At 62.4% G+C, this 21241-nt stretch overlaps 1 protein-coding gene across 3 annotated transcripts in view; it reads left to right on the top strand.

Annotated features, from left to right (window-relative positions):
* Positions 1–21241, top strand: part of TJP3 (tight junction protein 3) — a 27466-nt gene extending 6225 nt beyond the window's left edge. Inside the window, exons 1-21 of one of the 3 annotated variants that reach the window (XM_055344674.1) lie at positions 1059–1213; positions 5495–5551; positions 5681–5790; positions 6653–6755; positions 6971–7298; positions 8231–8334; positions 9276–9441; positions 9674–9782; positions 11965–12023; positions 12265–12331; positions 12541–12697; positions 13316–13424; positions 13499–13736; positions 13828–14039; positions 16157–16252; positions 18725–18795; positions 19084–19294; positions 19391–19491; positions 19638–19931; positions 20589–20635; positions 21050–21241. In XM_055344674.1, coding sequence (XP_055200649.1) covers positions 1196–1213; positions 5495–5551; positions 5681–5790; positions 6653–6755; positions 6971–7298; positions 8231–8334; positions 9276–9441; positions 9674–9782; positions 11965–12023; positions 12265–12331; positions 12541–12697; positions 13316–13424; positions 13499–13736; positions 13828–14039; positions 16157–16252; positions 18725–18795; positions 19084–19294; positions 19391–19491; positions 19638–19931; positions 20589–20635; positions 21050–21152 — 2760 coding nt within the window. In that variant the 5' untranslated portion in view covers positions 1059–1195 and the 3' untranslated portion in view covers positions 21153–21241. Of the gene's footprint in view, positions 1–1058; positions 1214–4246; positions 4313–5494; positions 5552–5680; positions 5791–6652; positions 6756–6970; positions 7299–8230; positions 8335–9275; positions 9442–9673; positions 9783–11964; positions 12024–12264; positions 12332–12540; positions 12698–13315; positions 13425–13498; positions 13737–13827; positions 14040–16156; positions 16253–18724; positions 18796–19083; positions 19295–19390; positions 19492–19637; positions 19932–20588; positions 20636–21049 lie in introns of those variants that run through there. The other 2 variants (XM_055344676.1, XM_055344675.1) reach the window with 2 other exon arrangements.

Raw genomic sequence — 21241 nt, 5'->3', positions numbered from 1 at the left:
GGAAAATGTTTATTACATCCTGTGTATTACAGCGATTATACGGTCCACGTTGTTCCCTTGGCAAACTCTTACCCAACCTTCAAAACCCCGCTGCCGTGTTCCCTCTTCTAGGAAGCATTTCCTGACACACACCGCACACACACACACATGCACACACACACACCCCGTCTCCTTGTTTCTCTGCCTTTCTGTGCCGCAGCGTGGGGCTCCGTGGGGCTCCTTTCTCCCGGAGTTGCCTGCATGAAGCTGGGAAGGGGCCTCTGCCCAGATTTGCCCTTCCGACCTTGGCGCGAGGTGGGGCACCGAAGAGCTGGGCCTCAGGGTGTGTGTGCATATTTATATTTACACGTAAAGGGGTGAGGAGCACGGGGTGTAGCCAGGGGCAGCTCCAGCCCCCCTCCCCCGGGGGGGGGTCCCTCCCTCCCTCCCTTCCCCCCAAGGAGGGGTCCTGCTGTGCTCTGCTCTGAGCCTTCCCAGATCTTACCTTCTAAGGCCCAGGAGGAAGCCTGACCTTTGCTCCCAGGAGCCTGAAGAATGTTCTGGGCCAGGCCAGGCCCGCCCTCCTCAGCTGGGGGCCCGGCGCCCTGCGGGGTGTGAGGACGGGGCTCTCCGGGTGCCAGGGGCCCAGCACCTTCAGGAGGTCGGTGCGGCTGACCTCCCTGGGCCTCAGTCTCCCCGTCTGTGTGATGGGAGTGAACCTCCCGCGGCTGGGGTGCCCCGCTACGGCCCAGGCCTGTGTCCCCAGGTCACCGGCCCTGCGCTTGCCCCCGCTGTCACAGGCGTCCCCACCCGGAGACGCGCGCGGGGCCCCGGGGCGCCGAGCCGCGGGCCCGTCCGGTCCGCCGCTCGCGCTCCTCCGGGTCTTCCCGGCAGCCGGGTCCCGCCGGCCTCCAGCCCCGACGGCGGGCGAGCGGCGCGGCGGGCTGGGAAACCCGGCCTGGATCGGCGGCCCGGAGCCTGGATCCCGCGCTTCGGGGGGAGGCGGCCCCGCGCTGCCCGGGGGCGGGGCGGGCGGGGCGGGCGGAGGAAGAGGGGCAGGTGCAGCGGCCGCGGCCGGGCTGGCGGGAGGAGGGCGAGGGCCGCCGCCGGGGCCGGCGCGAGCCTCCGCGGCCTCCTGCCTCGCCCCAGGTGGGGCCCGACTGCCCGTCCAGGCCCCCCCGAGGGGCACGGGCGCCGCAGAGCCCCGGGGTGGACCATGGCGGTGAGATTCCAGGCGAGTAGCCGCAGAGGGCGGGCGGGGGAGGGGATCTAGCAGGAGTGGGGCCTGCGACCCGGACCCGGGACCCCAGACCACCCCGGATGACGGATGGGGAAACTGAGGCCCGGACGCAGGTGCAGGCGCGCGGCGAGGTCCCTGAAAGCTGTCTCTGGGGTCTTTCTCTGCCCCCAAGGTCCGCCTCCGTTACCTGGTGGATCTGGGTTCCAATTCTGACTTTTCTGTATGACTCTGGGCCAGTGAATCAAGGCTTCCGGGTACTTCTCCTATAAAAGTGATGATCTTCGCTTTAAAGAAGGTGCAGGGAGGATCCCAGGAGGAAAATGTGTTTTAAGCGCCCGGCGCGCATGGGGTGCCCAATAAAGATGTTTACGTCCGGCTCGCTGAGCTTGAGCAACAGTGGGAAGGCTGCAGTGACTTCTCTTGTGGGCTGGAGTGGCTTCAGGAAAGCCACGAGGCTGCTGGAGAGGGAAGCAGCATGTATGGGCGCCTGCTGTGTACAGGGGTGGCAGACATAGGGGTCGAGAGCCCCTTTTCCACAGAAGCAAACATGCTGGAGGGAGGGGGTCTCCGTGTCTCTATTTGGGGTACCACACTGTCCAGGGATGGAGCTTGAACTGACTCTTCCACAATCGCGGTATTGGGTGGGAGATCGCGCCGGGGGTTGGGGGGGATGGGGGTAAACTGAGGCCATAGGGAAGTGTGGCTCAGCCCAGACCACCCGGCCTGAGCCCTGAGGCCGGGCCCTTCTGGTTGCCGCCAGCTTTCTTCCTGGCTGCCGGGGAAACAGCTTCCAGAATCCCCTCCGCGACTCGCCTATCTGTGGCCCCCCTGCCCGCCTCCCCGGCCTTTGTTCTGGAGGTGGGGGGAGGGGGAGAGAGGACTCCAGTCCCGGAGCCCAGGGCGAGGGGTTGTGTGCCTGGGTACCACCCGACCTGCCCCTCTGGGCGACTCCTCCTCTCCCCACTGTTTGTCAGTGGGTGGGAGCCCCCGCCCCAGCCTTCGGGCGGGGAGGAAGCCACAGGCCCCGCCCCCTCAGCTCACCTGGATGGGTTACCTGCTGTGGGGTCTAGGAATTCCGGACACACCTGGCTGATTTCGTGACCAAATATACCTTTTATGTCACCACGTACCTGTTCCTCAAACTCAGTCTCCCTGCTGGTCCTGTGGGGACTACACTGGGGTCCCAGGGCCGCCAGCTCTGCCCACCAGCAGGCCCCAGACTAGAGGGGTGTATGGGAGACAGTGGACAGGGACATCCCGAACTCTAGTAATTAGGGATGTGAGATGTGTGTCTGGGACCACTGAAGACCCATTTTCTGGAGGAAGAGACAGTGGCACTGGGGCTGTGAAGGATGAATAGGAGTTTGCCAGAGAGTACAGCACCTGCTAAGGCGTGGGGCAGAGGCTGATCGCCAGGCCCAGGAGGTGCCAGTGGGCGTCACCAGAGTGTGCAAATAAATAGCCGGCCTCACCCAGCCTTCACAGCCCGAGAGGAAAGCCCAGAAACTTGCCAACCGGTGATTACACAGGGTACATTTAAGACGGTTCAGAGGCCGTGAATAAAGCGTAATGAAACAAAGAAGAGTGCTAGGGAGCCAGGGAGGCTTGGGTAGCCAAGGAGGGCTCCTGAGGCGGCAGCTTTTGAGCTGAGACCCCGAGTGGCAAGGGCTGGCTGTGCACAAACCCTGGGAGGGTGTGTTAGGGACGGGTCAGTCAGGGAAAGATGTGGAGGTGAACTAGGCTGACAGGGGCTGCGGGGTTAGCCTCCCCCCACCCCCCCCCACCCCGGTTTTCATCAAGGCCTCAGAGCAGTGGAGGCACCTATGAGAGGTGGGATGAGCCTTGGCCACCTGCACCTGTCCCCCTAGGGGCCCTGGTACCCTGGGGCTCTTCTTTCTTTCTTTCTTTCTTTCTTTCTTTCTTTCTTTCTTTCTTTCTTTCTTTCTTTCTTTTTCTTTATTTTTTAACTTTTCTATTTATTCATGAGAGACACAGAGAGAGGCAGAGGGAGAAGCAGGCTCCATGCAAGGAACCTGATGCAGACTCGATCCCAGGACCCCGGGATCACACCCTGAGCCAAAGGCAGACGCTCAACTGCTGAGCCACCCAAGTGACCCCCTGGGGCTGTTTCTTAAAATAAGGCCAGGAAATCAAAATTCCGGAGGGCATTTCATGATACAAAGTGTAAAATCAAACCAAGTGAAAAAGATTGTTTTGCAAAATAAGCTTCCAAAGAAAAAAAATGAAATAAGCAGCAGGATGCCGTGGATGAGGAGCAGGGGTGGGGGACGGGCCACCCGTGTCCACCGTCTGCTGTGTGACCTCTCGCAACTTCTGGACCTCTCTGGGCCTTCCTTTGCTCTCCCTTGGTGTAGGAACAATATTGGTGCCGCGGCCTAAGGCCCCTCCGGGTTGAACGAGTGGGTGCGTGTAAAGCTCCGGTTGGCAGCCAGCACGGAGCAGGGTTTTCTCCTCCGTGCACAGGAGGAAGTTCGGCATCCTGCTCTCTAGGGACCTGGAAGAGAGGCTCTCTGCCTTTCACGCATGGGGCTCCCTGCCTGGCCCCGGCGCCCCCGCCTTGAAGGACCGGGCAGCAGGGACCCGGGTTACCCATTTTACAGGCAGGGAAACTGAGGTTGGAAGAGGCGCAGGGCAGCCAGCAGAGGGGTTTGACTCTGGGTGGTGAGGGCTGCCCTGGGCTCCCTGGTAACCGCAGCCCGGTGCCCGCGAGGCCCCGCCCTTGGCTTTGTTCCTCTCCCCTCCACCCCCCTCCCCTCCCTGGGAGCCAGGAATGCTGCTCTCCTGGGAACCGTTAAGAAAAGGCCCTGGAGCCGCCAGTGGGGGTTCCTCTGCGGAGGGCATCACCCACCTGCTGTGCCAGGCTGGGGAGGGCCTCCCCCTGCCCCCTCCCCCGGGAAATAGGGCCCCCCAGTGTGTGTGTGGGGGTGAGCTCCTCCTCCGCCTTCCCTCTGGCAGGTGTCCTGCAGTGCGGCCTTCCCGTCTAGAGTCTAGAGCAGGAGCACGGGCCTGAAAATAATCTGGTATTTCCACATTCCCCAGCCGCGACCTCCGTCAGCTCTGTTTTCTTGGCAGGTGACTTTGCCTCTCTGGGTCTGTGCGGGGGGGGGGGGGGGGGGGGGCAGGATATAAGAAAATCTCCTTCAATGATTCAATGAGTGGTTTAAATGAGATAGTACATGGAAAGGGCTCCACTGCGAACGAGACGAACAAAAATCTCTGTCCCTCTGGATCTGATTTTTCTTCCTTCCTTTTTTCTTTTTTCTTTTTTCTTTTTTTTTTTAAGATTTTATTTATTTATTCATGAGAGACACAGGCAGAGGGTGGAGCAGGCTCCCTGCAGGGAGCCCGATTCAGGACTCCATCCCAGTACCCCAGGATCATGCCCTGAGCCCAAGGCAGACGCTCAGCCGCTGAGCCACCCCAGGTGCCCCCTGATCTGATTTTCTAGAGAGGGGAGATGGACAGACCCCCCAAAAAATCCAGAGGACGTCAAGGGGTCAGAAGTTGTGTGCATTAGGGCACCGTGTTGGGGCAGGGGGTTGGGGTGGTCTGTTGTGCAGTAGGCGGGCCTCCCTGTTCTAAACCGGCAGGTGGGGAGGCCATGCAGATAACAAGTGAGCCACGAAGAGCAGGGGTGAGGGGAGGAGCCTGGTGGGAATCTGGGGGAAGAGGGTTTCTGGCAGAAGGAACAGCACATGCAAAGGCCCCAGGTGTTGGAGGGACCCTGAGGACCCCCAGGGTGGCTGGAGCTGAGTGTGCTCCCTCTGCCCAGCAGGCCTGGCTTGAGCCCCCAGGCACGGGGCCCCTCACCCCCACCCCCGGGCTTGAAACCCCTCCCCCCAGCCATTTGTCTTTTCTCTGCTCGTACCTGTGTGGTTCACTTAAACCAGGGTCTCAGCTTTGGCATTTGGACATTTGGGCCTGGAGTGTTCTTTGTGGGGGCTTGAGCAGCATCCCGCCCCCCCCCCCGGGTGCCAGCAGCACTCCGGGTTGTGATGACCACAGATGCCTCCATACGTCGCCAAGTGTACCTGGGGGTGGGGGGCAGAATGGTTCCCGGCTGAGATCCCCCCCCTTGACTTAAACCCACTTTGCAGATGAAAAAGCTGAGGTCTCCAGAGAGGTGGCAATCTGCCTGTGGGCTTGGGACCATGGGGGCGCCAGAGCCAGGCCCCCACCTGGGGCACGGGAGGTCCCTGAGTGCCCCAGGGGACCTGCCATGGCCTCACGCCCGCCCTCCGTTTCCTCCCGCAGGTGCTGGACATGGAGGAGCTGACCATTTGGGAACAGCACACGGCCACGCTCTGCAGGGTGAGGCCTCCCTCCCCCCAAATGGGTGCCAACGAGAATGTCACCTGGATCCCGGGCTGCTCAGCGGGAGGGGAGAAGCTATGTGCCCACGGGAAGTAAAAGCTCATCATCTACCTCATCCTCTCTTAGGACCCCCGGCGAGGCTTTGGCATTGCGATCTCTGGTGGCCGGGACCGGGCCAGCGGGTCCGTGGTTGTGTCCGATGTGGTGCCAGGGGGACCCGCGGATGGCAGACTGCAGTGAGTATCAAGGTGGTGGGGGGGTGCCGGCCACAGGAGGGACCCCGTGTGCGCCAGTGCTGGGAGTCAGGAAAGTGCCAGGTGCCTTCCAGCACCATCGACACAGGGCTTGGAGCTGGCCGCATGGCCCTCACTGTCCCTGGGGCACTTCCCGGTCCTTCCTGGTCGGTCTCGGGGTCATAGTGGCCCCACGGCATTCCTGGAATGAGAAGTCCTGGAACCCTGTCTTGGCTGGTTCTGAGCCCCGGGGGGCAGTAGGGCTTCTGGGAGTTACATTGGGGGAAATGGTTCTGGGACCTGAGCGGCTGCTGGGTGACACGGCTGTGCTTCAGAGAGAGAGATTTTGTTTTTTTTTAAAGATTTATTTATTTATTCAGTCAGAGAGAGTGAGAGAGAGGCAGAGACCCAGGCAGAGGGAGAAGCAGGCTCCATGCAGGAAGCCCGATGCGGGACTCGATCCTGAGTCTCCAGGATCACACCCTGGGCTGCAGGCGGCGCTAAACTGCTGCGCCACCAGGGCTGCCCAGAGAGAGAGATTTTGAAACACAGACAGGGAACGAGGGGAACAGCGGGAAGAGGGCATTGACAGAAGAAATGGGGGTGATGAGAGACCTGTTATAACCACAGCCTCCGTTCTGTGGTTGCGTTTTATTATTATAGTAGCATCCAGGACCGGCCCCCGTTTTACAGATGAGGAAACCGAGGCCCAGAAGAATTGATGTCTTTGTGAGACACGGGACAGTGAATTAGAACCAGGCCTTTGTGGACCTGGGAGTGATGGCCCCAAAGTGGGGCACTGGGGCAGGTGCCGGGGGCACCAGGGACAGGGGCCTCCTCCCTGAGACCCAGCCTCCTCCCTCAGGACAGGCGACCACGTCGTCATGGTGAATGGGGTCTCCATGGAGAGTGTCACCTCCACGTTCGCCATCCAGATACTCAAGACCTGCACGAAGTTGGCCAACATTGTGAGTGGGGTCAGGTGGGAGGGGAGCCCCTGGCACAGTGGCACCGCTGCGCCCCGCTGAGCCCCCCTATCCTGCAGGCCACGGGCAGAACGAGTGTGACTTGTCCCCATTTCACAGCTTGGATGTTGAGGCCCAGAGAGGGGCTGGGGTCCCCCAGGAGCACCCAGGGGACGGGGTGGAGCCCTGAGCTGACCCTCCCCTCACTCCCCTGACAGACGGTGAGGCGTCCCCGGAAAATCCAGCTGCCTGCCACCAAGGCTGGCGCCTCCGGCCAGAGACGCCAGGGCTCAGAGGAGGAGGCCGACTGCGGCCAGGGCTATGACGGCGACACGTCCAGTGGCTCTGGCCGCTCCTGGGACGAGCGCTCCCGCCGGGCGAGGACGGGCCACCGGAGCCAGGCTGGCAGCCGTGGGCGCAGGAGCCCGGGCGGGAACTCGGAGGCCAACGGGCTGGCGCTGGTGTCCGGCTTCAAGCGGCTGCCGCGCCAGGACGTGCACATGAGGCCCGTGAAGTCCGTGTTGGTGCGGAGGACGGAGAGCGAAGGTGAGCCGGGGCGGCCGGGGCGTGGGGCTGGCCGTGGGGTCAGAGCACCCGCCGAGGGGCCCCTGGTCACCACCTGACACCCTGTCCCGCGTGGCGTGCGTGGGCGTGGCAGGATAAAGCCCCCAGGGACGTCCCCATCCTGGTCCTTGGGACCCAGGACGTTGCCTCCCATGATGAGGGGACCTTGCAGAGGGCAAGTCAAGGCCCCTGAGGTGGGGGTGACCCTGGGTTCCTGGGGGGCCTCTGGAGAGGGAGGCAGATAGGGGGACCCCCAGAGACGGGCAGACCCCACGCTGCTGGTGGTGAGGATGGAGGAGGGGCCGCGGGCCAGGGAGGGGGTGCCTCTGGATGGGACAAGGCCGGAGCCGGGCCTCCCTGGGACCCCCGGGGGGTGGTGACCAGCCCTGCCCGCCCCTGGGTTTTAGGACTTCTGACCCCAGAACTGAGATTAGAAAGTAGCATTGCTTTAAAGCCGCTGAATCCGTGGCAATGGTGAGCAACCCCAGGAAACTGAGGCCCTGGGACACCGATAGAGTCACGCGTGACACAAACAACGGGGATGTGACCTCTGACCCCACCTCGATTCAGTGGCAGCACTGTGACCTTTGAATTCTAAATGTCATGTGACAAGTGGCACCGGGGCCCCTGTCCCCACCTTGCAATTCAATAACAAGAGTCACGTCCTGAAAACAGGAGGCGATGTCATTAAGGGTCTCCGTGGGGTCACGCTGGAGCCCCTGCGGTGACCAGCAGGGCGCTGGGAGCCAGGCACAGGGGCTGGGGCTCTCTGTTCCGTCCCAGGCCTCCCCCAACCCCGCCAGTGGCGGCCCCGGAGGGTGGGAAGGCCGAGGGCAGGTGAGAAGTCTGAGCTTGAGAGGAGCCTGCAGCCCAGACCCCAGGCCCTGCCTCAGTTTCCCTGCTCGTCCCCACAGAGTTCGGGGTCACCCTGGGCAGTCAGATCTTCATCAAGCACATCACCGACTCGGGCCTGGCCGCCAGGAATCGCGGTTTGCAGGAAGGAGACCTCATCCTACAGGTGTCCCCAGGCTTCCCGTCGGGGGCGGGACAGGGAGACTGGGAGGCTGGAGGTGTGACCCTGCCACCCGGCGGGCAGGGCTGGCTGCAACCTGCTGCCTTCCGTGCTGTTGCCTGTTTCCCAGGGACCCCCTGCCCCAGGCCTCTGCCCAAATGCGGCCAGATGTGAGGTTCTAGTAGCACCCCCCCCGCCGCCGAATCACACGGGGGGCGCCGGCCCAAGGGGGTCAGGGCCCATAGTCCAGAGGCCAGGCTTAGAGGAGTGGCTCTGCCGTGCTGTGGGTTTCTTTCCAGACTCCTCTCCTGAAAATCTGTTTCTAGCCATTCCTAATTTTTTATTTTTTAAATTTTACTCTTTTTAAAGATTTTATTTATTCATGGGAGACACAGAGAGAGGCAGAGACACAGGCAGAGGGAGAAGCAGGCTCCCTGTGGGGAACCCGATGCGGGACTCGATCCCAGGCCCCGGGGTCACACCCTGGGCTGAAGGCAGAAGCTCGACCACCGAGCCACCCGGGTGCCCCCCAAACGAAGTTTCTAAGCCACGTCTAAGTGTCTGATTCCAGGACCTCCCACAGATTGGCTGTCTACCCCCGCCCCCTAGTTAGACTTGTTTCTAATGTTTGTTCCTGGTGTTTCCTGGGAAACTCCCCTTGGAGGGAATCAACCTGCTTCTAATTTTCCCCCAGCACCTACCTACCCCGCCCCTCAGAAAACTGGCGGATTCTGGGTCTTGTGGGAGTCACTTCTGGGCGTGTCTCCTCCGAGCAGGAGGAAGCCAATTCTATTATTTCCTCTTGAGAACGTCTGTTTTTATGAATTCCTGGGGATTGTGTGTTTCTAGTCCCCCCACCCCACCCTGCAAGCTGTTTCTAGTATCCACCCCCCACCACCCCATCTGGCGTGGACTCACCTCCTGTCTTCCTTCCCGGCCCCTTCTAGATCAATGGTGTGTCCAGCGAGAATCTGTCCCTGAGCGACACCCGGCGCCTGATTGAGAAGTCCGAGGGGAAGCTGACGCTGCTGGTGCTCAGGGACCGAGGGCAGTTCCTGGTGAACATCCCGCCGGCCGTCAGTGACAGTGACAGCGACAGCTCCTTCCTGGACGGTGAGGGGCCCCCGGGCAGGTTGAATGGAGAGAGGCCAGGGGAGGCCGAGAGGCCCAGAGAGGCATAGAAACGTGCCCAAGGCCGCACAGTAAGCCGGGCTGGAGGCTGTGGCTGAGCCTGACTCCATCCGGGCTCCTTTGCTTCGAGGAGCCTTGATGTTCCTCCCTGTGAAATGGGTCCGGCCTGGCAGGTATGGACCGGAGGCCTGAGGGGACGTGCTCTCCCCCGCAGACATCTCGGCCCTGGGCTCAGAGCTGTCTCAGGCGCTGCCGTCCCATGTCCCACCGCCACCCCCGCATGCGCAGCGGAGTCTGGACTCCGGTGGAACCGACTCCCCCAGGTACGTACCCCCGACGGCCAGAGCGCTGGAGCAGGAGGGGATCGTGGGCACGTCTTTTCCAGCTGGTGGCCTGCCTGGAAGAGGCTTCCCCCTCCCACCCGTAGTCCTCCCAGCCCCCAGGACGGGGCTCTGCATGCTTGGTATGGGGCAGGGCACGGAGGGGACCTGGTATCAATCGCCTGAAAGCAGAAGGAACTGAATTTTACAACACATCCCTGGAGACGTCAAAACACAAAGGGCTCCTTTTTAGGGCTTTTCTCTTGGGGGCAAAGTGGCCATGGATGTGTGTGGGGGATTGGAGGCTGCCTGTTCACTGTGGTGATGTTCGCAGGTGGGGACAGGTGGCAGTGACCTTGCACTGGTGTCCTGTGGCGGCTGTAACAAAGTGCCACAAACCTGGTGGCTTAGGATGGAGAAGGGTGTGGGCTCCAGGGTCCCAGATGAGGGTGAGGACAGGGCCACATTCCCCTGGAGGCCTGGGTGGGGATGGGGCTCTCCGAGCTTCTGGGAGCTTCCGGGAGCCTCCCCTGCAGTCCTGAGCCCGTCGTGCCCACCTCCTCTCTGTCTGCACATCATCCTCTCCCCCGTGCATGTCTGTCTCTCTGCCCCAATGTCCACATTTTATAATCCCCCATGGGATCAGGGCCCTCCCCACTCCTACTCGTCGGACCTCCTGTCCCCTGATTACACCCACAGCGACCCTGTTTCCAAGTACCGCCACGTTCGGAGATGCTGGGGCTTGAGAGCTGAGCTGATGAATTTTGAGGGGACACAACTCAATGTCTAAAGTAACCTAAGTGCCCAACACGTGGGGATTCGACAGCGGGAACCTTTCTAGCCTCCCACACCTGTGAGGCAGGGGGTCGGTCTGTGGGACAGGTTACCCTACAGCCCGGCAGCTCGGAACCCTGGACAACCGTCTCAGGCCGCGTCTGAGACCCTGGAGCCAGGGCGGCTTGGCGGGGGACCGTCGAGGGCTGGAGGATCTGGGAGTGGGTGATCCACTCCCCAGCTCACTCGCGGGGCGTTGGCAGGAGAACACAGGTCCTCGCCGGATGGACCACCCCTCTTGTGCCGCTGGGTGCCCTGGGACCTCTGGAGCGACACAGGGCGGCATTTCTCCGAGGGTTTTGGGGGGTGACTCTCACATGACCTTACTGGGCATCCCGCTTGCGCACAGGAGGAGGATCTGCGGGGCCCGTTTCTCTGATGTGGACCTGCTGGGGGGGGTCGTATTTTCAAACCTCTTCCCCACCTCAAATCACCCAGTGCTGTGCTGACATGGGGGCTGATGGTTTCCTCCACGCGTGTTTATCGGAAAGCGTTGGGAAAGTCTGGAAAGTAGGTCCTGCGTGCTAAGCGCGGATGGGCTTTGCAGGTGACCTTCTGTCCCGTCTAAGTCGGCCAGCTCAGGCCGTGATGACAAATGCCGGGCGGAGGGGGGTGGTGGGCCTGCAGCCGCTGCTCCTCAGGTCTCCGGAAGCTGCAAGGTCACGGCTGCAAGGTCACGGCCGTGGCCCGTGTGCTGCCCCTGCTGGGGGCCCTCACCCCGCCGCCCACGGCTTCCCGCTGTGCCCTCGCCCCCTTCCCAGGGGCCTCATCCTCATGACCTCACCCGACCTGTCACCTCCCAGACACTGCAGCTCCACAACCACAACCATCCCACTGGGGTTGGGGGGACGGGGACACACTCAGGCCAGAGGACCTGCTACCACTTCTCACTAATACTGAGATAAAATTTTTTTAAAAATTTTTATTTATTTATGATAGTCACACACACAGAGAGAGAGAGAGAAAAGAGAGAGAGAGAGAGAGGCAGAGACACAGGCAGAGGGAGAAGCAGGCTCCATGCACCGGGAGCCCAACATGGGACTAGATCCCGGGTCTCCAGGATCGCGCCCTGGGCCAAAGGCAGGCGCTAAACCGCTGCGCCACCCAGGGATCCCTAATACTGAGATAATACATGTGACCGCCTGTCACCAGCTCCGTCCCTCGGAGCCAGGGCTTCCGGTGGCCCTGACTCCGCTGTCCCCGGTGCTCACTCGGAGGGAGCATGGGCCCCACGGCCTCACGGCTAGGGAGCAGCAGACGCAGGCCTTGGACCCGGGTGCACATGCACTAGAATCCTTCAGTCGCCTCTCAGCGCGCACCCCCACTTCACCCGAGTACTGTCTCCCTCCAGGGAGAGCCCCCCACTTCGGCGGGAAGACTCGCTGGATTCCAGAACCATCTCGGAACCCGGTGAGCAGACGGTGCGAGGGTGGTGACTCTGAGCATCCCCCTGGTTTTTTCTGATCCCAGCCAGTGAGGTTGTGCCAGGCAGGGCGGGAAGGGCTGGCACGGGTCTCAGGGGTCAGTGGCAGCTCCCTGGGAAGGGCGGAGGGCCGGGGTGACGGCGCTGAGGGGCAGGGATGCCACAAGGCAGGGGTGCGGCGGCAGGAACAGCCCGTGTGCCCAGACACAGGCTGCTGTTCCCTTCCAGACACCCCGAGGCACAGCAGCTATGACATCTACAGGGTGCCCAGCAGCCAGAGCGCAGAGGACCGTGGGTATGTCCCCCGGAGAGAAAGCCCACCCGCCCAGACCCGCACATCCTGGGGCCGCCTCCCTGCCATGCTGTCCTGCCTCCTGGCACCAGTGTGTTGGTGGGACCACCATGCGGGGCTGGGGCCCGGAACGGGTGCAGGGCTCCCCCAAGGATGCCCAGCACACCCCCTGCACCCACTCGGGCTTGACCCCGCCCCTACCTCCCCCCCAGGTACAGCCCCGACTCCAGGGTGGTCCGCTTCCCCAAGGGCACGACCATCGGGCTGCGGCTGGCCGGCGGCAATGACGTGGGCATCTTCGTGTCGGGGGTGCAGGAGGGCAGCCCGGCCGACGGGCAGGGCATCCAGGAGGGAGATCAGATTCTGCAGGTGACGCAGGGCTGGCGCCGGGTGTGCAGCCCCCGCCCGCATGTCCCCCTCTGTGCCCGCCCCCGCGGACAGGCGACACCCCGTGCAGACATTTGAACACTTTAACTTCTCTCTGCCTGCGTCATGACCCTGGTGGCTGGACCACAACCTTACTGATCGGGGCACGACTTGTCCAGGTCATGACCTTGTCCTTGTCACATCCTGGTTATCAGTGACCCCGACCGTGTCATCCAGGTCACGCCCTTGTCCCATTCACGGCCATGTCATCAACATCATGATCTGGTCATTGGTGTCACGGCCACGCTCACCGTGTCTTGACACGTGTCTGTGTCACGGCCTCGGCTACTCCCCCACGACCCCCGTGCCCCTCTCCAGTCCCTCTGTGTGCCACCACACGGTGCCTATCCCGGCTTCATCCACGTCGTACCTTCCCCATGCATCTTGCCTCCCTCCACACCTGTCCCCTCTTACAGTTGTTTTACAGTCTCATCCCTGTCCCCATGCCCTCACTCCAGTGTCCCGCTGTCCTCCTCCCGGGAGGGGGCTCTGCAGAGGCTGAGCTGGGGTGACCAACCAGGGGTCCCCCGGCGGCCGCGGCCGTCTCACCCTTCCCGGCAGGTGAATGACGTGCCCTTCAGGAACCTGACCCGGGAGGAGGCTGTGCAGTTCTTGGTGGCGCTACCGCCGGGCGAGGAAGTGGAGCTGGTGACACAGCGGAAACAGGACAGTGAGTGCGTGTGGCCGGGAGGCCTGGGCCTGGGTGGTGACCCCCAGGTGCTAACCAAGCCCCCCACTCCACAGTCTTCCGGAAAATGGTGCAGTCCCGCGTGGGCGACTCCTTCTACATCCGCACACACTTCGAGCTGGAGGCCAGCCCGCCGTCGGGCCTGGGCTTCACCCGCGGGGACGTCTTCCACGTGCTGGACACGCTGTGCCCCGGCCCCGGGCCGAGCGGCACCCGCGGGACCCACTGGCTGGCCGTGCGCATGGGCCGCGACCTCCGGGAGCAGGAGCGCGGCATCATCCCCAACCAGAGCAGGTGTGCCCCCCGCCCACCCGGGGCCTCGGCTTCCCCGCCGGCGTCGGCTCGGCCCCGCAGCACAGTCACGGGTCCCCTGCCTTCTCCCCAGGGCCGAGCAGCTGGCCAGTCTGGAGGCCGCCCAGCGCGCCGTGGGGGCCGGGCCGGGTGCCTCCGTGGGCTCCAGCACGAGGGCCGAGTTCTGGCGGCTGCGGGGCCTGCGGCGTGGCGCCAAGAAGTCCACCCAGCGGAGCCGCGAGGACCTGTCGGCTCTGACCAGGCAGGGCCACTACCCACCGTATGAACGCGTGGTGCTGCGAGAAGGTGGGTCCCCGGGCCGGGAGGGTGGGGGGTGCCACGGGGGCATCATAAGATTGTCGGAGCTTCTGGACCCACGATCCATCCACGTCCAGCCTTCGGAAGCCGCCATCCTTACCTCTCTCTGCTCACCAGAAATAACCCATTTTTTAGGGTGCCGGAGGAAACAGGGAAGGGCTTCTTTCCTTAAAAAATTCATTCCTATTTCCAGTTGACACATGCAAGCCACATAGGTAATCTCGAAAAAGAAATGGTTAAAGATACGTTAAATAATTTATAGCTAAACCATTATTTTAATAGATAATCCAGTTATGGTATTAGTGAGGTATTTCACATCTTTCTTTTGTGCGTGTGTATTGTCTTCGAATTCCCACGTGTGTTTTGCACTCAGAGCAGCACGCTTTGGTTCAGAGGAGCCGCGTTGCAAGTGCTCCACGGCCACACGTGGCCAGCGCTTGTTGCAGACAGCACAGTACCACCTGGGAGGGCGGTACTCGCAGTGGGTGCTGCTGGCGCCAAGCAGACGCCGTTTAAAATACAGGCGTGCAGTGAACAAGCGTTAGACCCCACCATGCACACACATGCTCACAGCAGCCAAAATGTGGAAACAGTCCAAATGCTCATCAGTAGATGAAGGGATATAATACAGCATGTCCCCCACGCGCGGGCATGTCCCCTGGCCACTGACAGGAGCCAGGCGCCCACATGTGCTGCCCCAGGGATGGGCCCTGGGCCCATGATCCTCAAGGAGGGAACCAGACACAGGAGGCCCCACGGGGTGTGAGTCCACATGTGTGACATGCCCAGGACGGGTTCCTGCACGGGATGAGGAGGGGGCTCGTGGGGGCCGGGACGGGGGTGGGTTGGTGACGGCTGATGGGGACAAATTTCCTTACGGTGATGAGAATATTCTGAGACTTAGTGGTGGTGGCTGCACAGCTCTGTGAATGTACTAAATGCCACTGACCTGTACATCTTTTACTGTACATACAGTAAAATACTAATTTCGTGTCATGTATGTTTCAAAACATACATAATTATTTTACAAAGATTTTTTAAAGATTTTTATTTTATTTATTTGTTCATGAGAGACACACACACACAGAGGCAGAGACACAGGCAGAGGGAGAAGCAGGCTCCATGCAGGGAGCCCGACATGGGACTTGACCCGGGTCTCCAGGATCATGCCCTGGGCCGAAGGCAGTGGCGCTAAACCGCTGAGCCATCTGGGCTGCCCTCAAAGCCTTAATTTTAAAAAGTCACAAATCTTAACTAAAAAAGTTAATCCAATCTTTAGAAATACAGACAGAAGCAGCACATAGCTCATAGACCCTTCCTCTGGTGGGGAGACAGCCCCGTCAGGATTGCAGGAAGGAAAGCGAACCCTGGCCCACGGCCTTGGGGGGAGAAAGAATTACAGCAGATGCAGAGGCCTTTAAAAAAAAAAAAAAAAACAACAACCTGCCGATGGGAATGGGCTGAGTTGATGCTCCAAGGTCCGGGAGAGGAGAAAGATTTATGTTTTATTTTTGTGAGAAAGAGTTCAGAGGCCAAAAACTTAATTTTCACCAAAGAATGTTTAGAAATCAAGGTATGGAGCTCTTGAGAGAGAGGCCTGTAGTCCAGGAGCGCTGAACAAGAGTGGGGGCAGGGAATAGCCCAGCAGGGAGGCAGCATGGAAAGGGTGCCTGGGACTGTGTGCCAATAAAACTTTATTTATAAAGCAGGCAGGGGGCTGGATGTCGCCCCCCCTCCCCCCGCTGCTGTAGTTTGCAGACCACTGAGTCAGCTAGGCTCAGCTGCTCCAGCCGGCCGCCCACCTCACCCCCGGGACAGCTGCAGACACAGACGAGATGCAGCCCAGGGCGGCCTCCCCCTGTCTCTATTTTTCTGTGCAACTGGGGTGCAGGGTGGCGCGCCTACACCTACCTGGGGGGGGGTGCAAGGGGCCAGGAGGTGAAGCAAGGCCGCTGTGCTCGCGCCCCATTGGCCAGGACAGAGTCACGTGGCCGTTGCCTGCAGTGGATGCTGGGAGATGTAGTCTTTGGCAGCCGTGGGCAAGCCGGATCTGGTGTCTTTGCTGCAAATGGGACCTCGACTGTTGCGGTTTCTGTGCCCCTCAGCCAGCTTCAAGCGCCCCGTGGTGATCCTGGGGCCCGTGGCGGACATCGCTATGCAGAAGCTGACTGCCGAGATGCCTGACCAGTTCGAAATCGCAGGTAAGAAGACAGGTCCTAGCGTGGCCTTGTTGGCAGGGAGGGGGTTGGGGGATCCTTTGACAACCGTTTCTCCGCCACGGGGGCGCCGAGGCAGGTTGGTGAGCCGGCTGCTGTTTGTGGAAGGGGCTAGAACAGCCCATGGGAAATGGGAGTCACAGCACCCTTCCAATGCCTAGGCCAGATGTCCTGAATCAGTCTGGATTGAGCCTCAGAATCCTTCTTAACACAGTTCACCAGGTAGCCAGTGTGCTCCCCCCCCCCCCGTTCGTTTGTTGAAGAGATATTTATTGAGCCACAGACACGGGCACTGAGCAAGACAGAGAAGTTCCCCGGGAGAGGTCCAAAATTCGCGATGAGCTAGAGTGGAGGGTCAGCAAATTAAAGCTCCTGGGCCAAACCTGGGTCCTCAACTTTTATACCGCCTGCTAAGAATGGAATTTGCACATTTTAAAAATATTTATTTATACATATATGGAGAGAGAGAGTGTGCACGTGAGCATGAGAGCTGCGGGGGAGGGAGAGAGGGAGCCTCCGGCAGACTCCCCGCTGATCTCACAACCCCGAGATCATGACCGGAGCCAAAATCACAAGTCGGACACGTAACCCGCTGAGCCACCCAGGAGCCCTGCATTTACACATTTTAAGTGGCCGAAGAGAAGTTAGATTATTTTGTGACACGTGACAGCGACAGGAAATTCAGATGTCGGCATCTACAAATGGTTTAATTGGGGTACAGCCACGCCCTTGGGTTTCGGATAGTCTGGGGCTGCCTCGCAGCGGAGACAAGTTTGTGCGGAGCGGATGCGCTTAAATAGAGCAGCCGGGAGCTCTTGGTCGGGAGCCCCCAGCGCAGGGTGGGGCGGCTTCTGCAGCCGGAGGGTCCCCCTGGCCGGGCCTTCGAGTGAGGCCGTTAGGAGGGCGCGTGTGAGCTGCAGGCAACGCCGCGGGCCCAGGGGATCAGTGCCCTAAATCCGTTCCCGCTCTGCAGGGTGGGGTGACCCCCGGGCTGGCGCCTTGCCCTCTCTGAGACCCTGCTTCCTTGTCTCTCCCTTGGGGGCCGTTGTGCTCAGGAGGACGGGTGAGGGACCAGGGCGGGTGCGCGGGTGCGCGTGGCCTGCGTCCCCAGGCGCTGGGGGGAGCCCGCGTGAGCTGTGAGGCTCAGGAGGCGAGGCCCTCTGGCCCTTTGGGGCTCGGCAGCCTTCGGGAGGGCGACCTGGGAGGCCGGGTCTGTGGGACCACAGCCCGGTGGGAGGAGGAGGTCCCGGGGCGTGGTTCAGAGGGCGACGTGTGAGGCCAGGTCACACCCGAGAGGGGCCATCATGTAAAGCAAAACAGACGGCGGAGCAGGTGCCCGGGTGGGTGTGGAGCAGGTGCGGCCCCAAGGTGACTGGGGCTGGAGGGGGCGGTGCCGGGAAAGACCGTTTGCAGCTCCCTGGAAACTTAAATAGTCAGCATCTGACCCAGCAAGTCCGCGTCTGGGTCTATACCCAGGAGACGTGAAGGCCAGGCCGCAGCCTGGGACCCGCGCCCCCGAGCTCCTGGCAGCGCTGTCCACCGCGGGCACACTGCGGTCACAACCCATCGACAGGGGAGCGGGGACACATGGTGCGGCCCGTCCACACCCGGGATACGACCCAGCCCCAGGAAGGAAGGGGCCCGACACCTGCCCCCACGTGGACGGACCCCGAGGACACCGGGCTCAGGGAGGGGACCCAGACCCAGAAGGACTCCTCCCGCAGGACCCCACTCCCAGGAGGTCCCCAGAGGAGGCCCGTCCACAGAGACAGAGGAGGTGGTGGGAGCCAGGGGTGGGGCGGGGGCGGGGGTCAGTGCTTCTTGGGGACGGGGCCTCCGTGTGGGGAGACGGAAGGTTCTGGAGATGGTGGTGGGGGAGGGTGTGCGCAGCGGGGTGAGTGTGCTTCGTGGTGCCCTGAGCTGTGCACTTAGAGACGGTTACGATGCTTAATTTTATGTTGTACATATTTTATTAATAATTAAAAAAAACACATAAGGCTGTTACCGCCCCTTCCTTCCCGGTCCCCCCAGGGCAGGCGTGCCTCCTGCTGCCTGGCTGTACTGGAGGGCTTCCTGGGGGAAGCCGCGCTCCACCTCAAGTCCTGGAGGGCAGATGGGGGGCAGGAGAGCCGCTTCCATCCACACGGTCTGAGCAAAGGCCTCCACAGAGCAGGGGTCACCTCCGCACACAGACTCCAGATCAGGCTCCTCCCCTGCCCCCCTGTTGGCTCAGCGACCGGGAGCCCGTGACCTTAGGTCCCTGAGGCCGAGTCCCATCTGCCTGCTGGGTCAGTGGCCGGGAAGGCCACGGTGGGCCCGGAGGCCGAGCGCAGCAGCCTTAGGATGGCCGTCAGGGCGATGGGACCCCGGCGGGCTGCGCATCAGGAGGGGCAGGGAGCGGGGAGCTGGGGCGGCTGGGGGCGCCCTTCCGAAGCTGCCGGCTCATCTCCCGCACAGACAGCGTGTTGAGGACCGACAGCCCCTCCAAGATCATCAAGCTGGACACGGTGCGCGTGATCGCGGAGAAGGTAAGCAGGCCCCCGGGGGGGAGGGAGGGCGTTTCGAGGGCGGGGAAACCAAGGCCCAGGCCTCCGACCCCTCTCGCCCCACCCCGCGTGGTGATGTGGGGGCCTGCGAGGGACACGGGGGGGGGGGCTGGGCCGTCACGGGCCCCGCCCCCGCCCCCCGCGGGCTGCCTGCGGCGCGAGCCTGGGGTCCACCTGGCCCCTCACCTCCGTGTCTGATCGCCTCCTGCCTCGCCTGCCTCGCCTGCCTCCTGGCCCGGGTCCTGCGGTCCGCCCCTCCCCTCCGCCCAGAACAAGCACGCGCTCTTGGACGTGACGCCGTCGGCGGTCGAGCGCCTCAACTACGTGCAGTACTACCCCATCGTGGTCTTCTGCGCCCCCGAGAGCCGGGCGGCCCTCAAGGCCCTGCGCCAGTGGCTGGCGCCCGCCTCCCGCCGCAGCGCGCGCCGCCTCTACGCGCAAGCCCAGAAGCTTCGGAAGCACAGCGAGCACCTGTTCACGGGTCGGTGGGCGGGGCCGGGGCTGGGAGGGGCGGGGCCAGGCCGGGGGCGGGGCCAGGCCGGGGCGGGGCCTCCCTGACGCCGCCCCCTCCGCGCAGCCACCATCCCCCTGCGCGGCACGAGCGACACCTGGTACCAGGAGCTCAAGGCCGTGGTCCGCGAGCAGCAGACCCGGCCCATCTGGACGGCGGAGGACCAGGTACGGGCGTGGGGGGGGGGTGTCCGCGGCCCAGATCTGGCCCGAGGTTCGGGTCTTGACCCGGCTGGGACCGAGGCCGAAGGCTGGTGTCCTGGGCCTGGGGCTTGGGGGTGGGCGTCTTGGCTCAGCGCCCCCTTCGCCCCCAGCTGGACAACTCGTCCGAGGACAACCTGGAGCTCCCCCGCCGCGGCCTGGCCGACAGCTCGGCGGACCTGAGCTGCGACAGCCGGGTCAACAGCGACTACGAGACGGACGGCGAGGGCTACACGGACGGCGAGGGCTACACGGACGGCGAGGGCTACACGGACGGCGAGGGCTACACGGACGTGGACGAGGGGCCGCCGGCGCCCGCTCTGGCCCGGTCCTCGGAGCCCGTGCTGGAGGAGGAGCCCCGGGGCCCGCGGGATCACGGGAGAGCCTCGGGTGCCCGAGGAGCCCAGGTGAGCGGGCCGGGTGGGCGTGCAGGGGTCCTGGGGTGAGGCCGAGACACCCGGGGCCAGGGGGTCCCCTCCAGGGAGGCGGCGAACAGGGGCGTCTCTGCTCAGACCCGTGTCTCCCACCCCGACCCAGGGTGTGGGGACCGTGAGTCCCTGAACGACTTAAAACCACTGCTTTAACCTCAGTGCGTCCTAACCTGGGTACAACGCGCTAGATAGATCTTGAGGCTCCAAGCGGTTGTTTAAACCCAACGCACTTACCCAAGTCCCAGCCCGCACGACCTGGGTGTTGACCAGTGACGAGGATTTATACGCTATTTATTCTTTGTGAGGCTGCCTCAGCCCCCGCAGTGCCTTTCTAGAAGTTCGACAAAGGCGCCCCTTCCTCCAGGCCCTCTCTGGGGAGATGTGAAAATGGACGAATCTATGAGATGTTCCCTGAGTTGTGCAGTACCCGACCTGCTCAGCTGTCCGTGGCAGCCTTTGCATACCCGGACTTACTTACCCACCCCCAGCCCAGTGTCTCTTCTCACTAAGAGTTGGAGGAGCTGCAGACCTGAGTGGGGCGAGGAGGGAGTCTGTGGGCAGCGGAGCCTGGGCCCAGGTGGGGAGCTGGGACGGGGGTGGGGGGTGCTGACCTCCTTTCTCCCCTCCCCCCAGGCGGACAGGCACCCCCACCACAGCCAGGGGCGACAGGACAGCATGCGGTAAGAGCCCCCGCACTCCACACTGGAGTCCCTCAGCCCTCTTCCTGGGACTCAGGCTCCAGGGGTCAAGGGACCTTGAACCCAGCTATGCCTTCACGTGCTCCTAGCCCTGTGGGCGGGATGAAGGCGGAGAGGCTGATCCCACCCCACGCAGTCAAGGCCAAGGAAGTAGGAGCCTGCTTCCTGGGAGGACTGGGAAAGTTGGGGGAGGACAGGACACGAGCTGGGGCTTTGAAGGATGTGTAGGAGTTCGTTAAGGAGGCCTGACACCCACGCACACCCACCCCCGCCATGTGCAGCCCCACTTGTCTCTGTGCACACCCAGTGTGTCTGGCAGAGAGCCGGCCTCAGGTAAGGGCAGTTCCAGCCTCCCCACGTGGGCTCACAGCCTCCCCTCTATTTCCTGATCCCCAGGACGTACGGGCAGGAAGCCCTGAAGAAGAAGTTTACACGAGCTCGAGATGTGGAGTCCTCCGATGAGGACGGCTATGACTGGGGCCCGGCCACCGACCTGTGACCCCTCCCAGGTCCCCTGGGGCTGGACCCGGTTTCCCACTCAGAACCCAGAACCCTGCGTCCTTCTGCCAGTCATTAATAAATAAGAGT

The sequence above is a fragment of the Nyctereutes procyonoides genome, unplaced genomic scaffold (genome assembly GCF_905146905.1).
Source record: "Nyctereutes procyonoides isolate TBG_1078 unplaced genomic scaffold, NYPRO_anot_genome, whole genome shotgun sequence".
Taxonomy (NCBI): Eukaryota; Metazoa; Chordata; class Mammalia; order Carnivora; family Canidae; genus Nyctereutes; species Nyctereutes procyonoides.
This window is presented reverse-complemented; position numbering and strand designations above follow the sequence as displayed.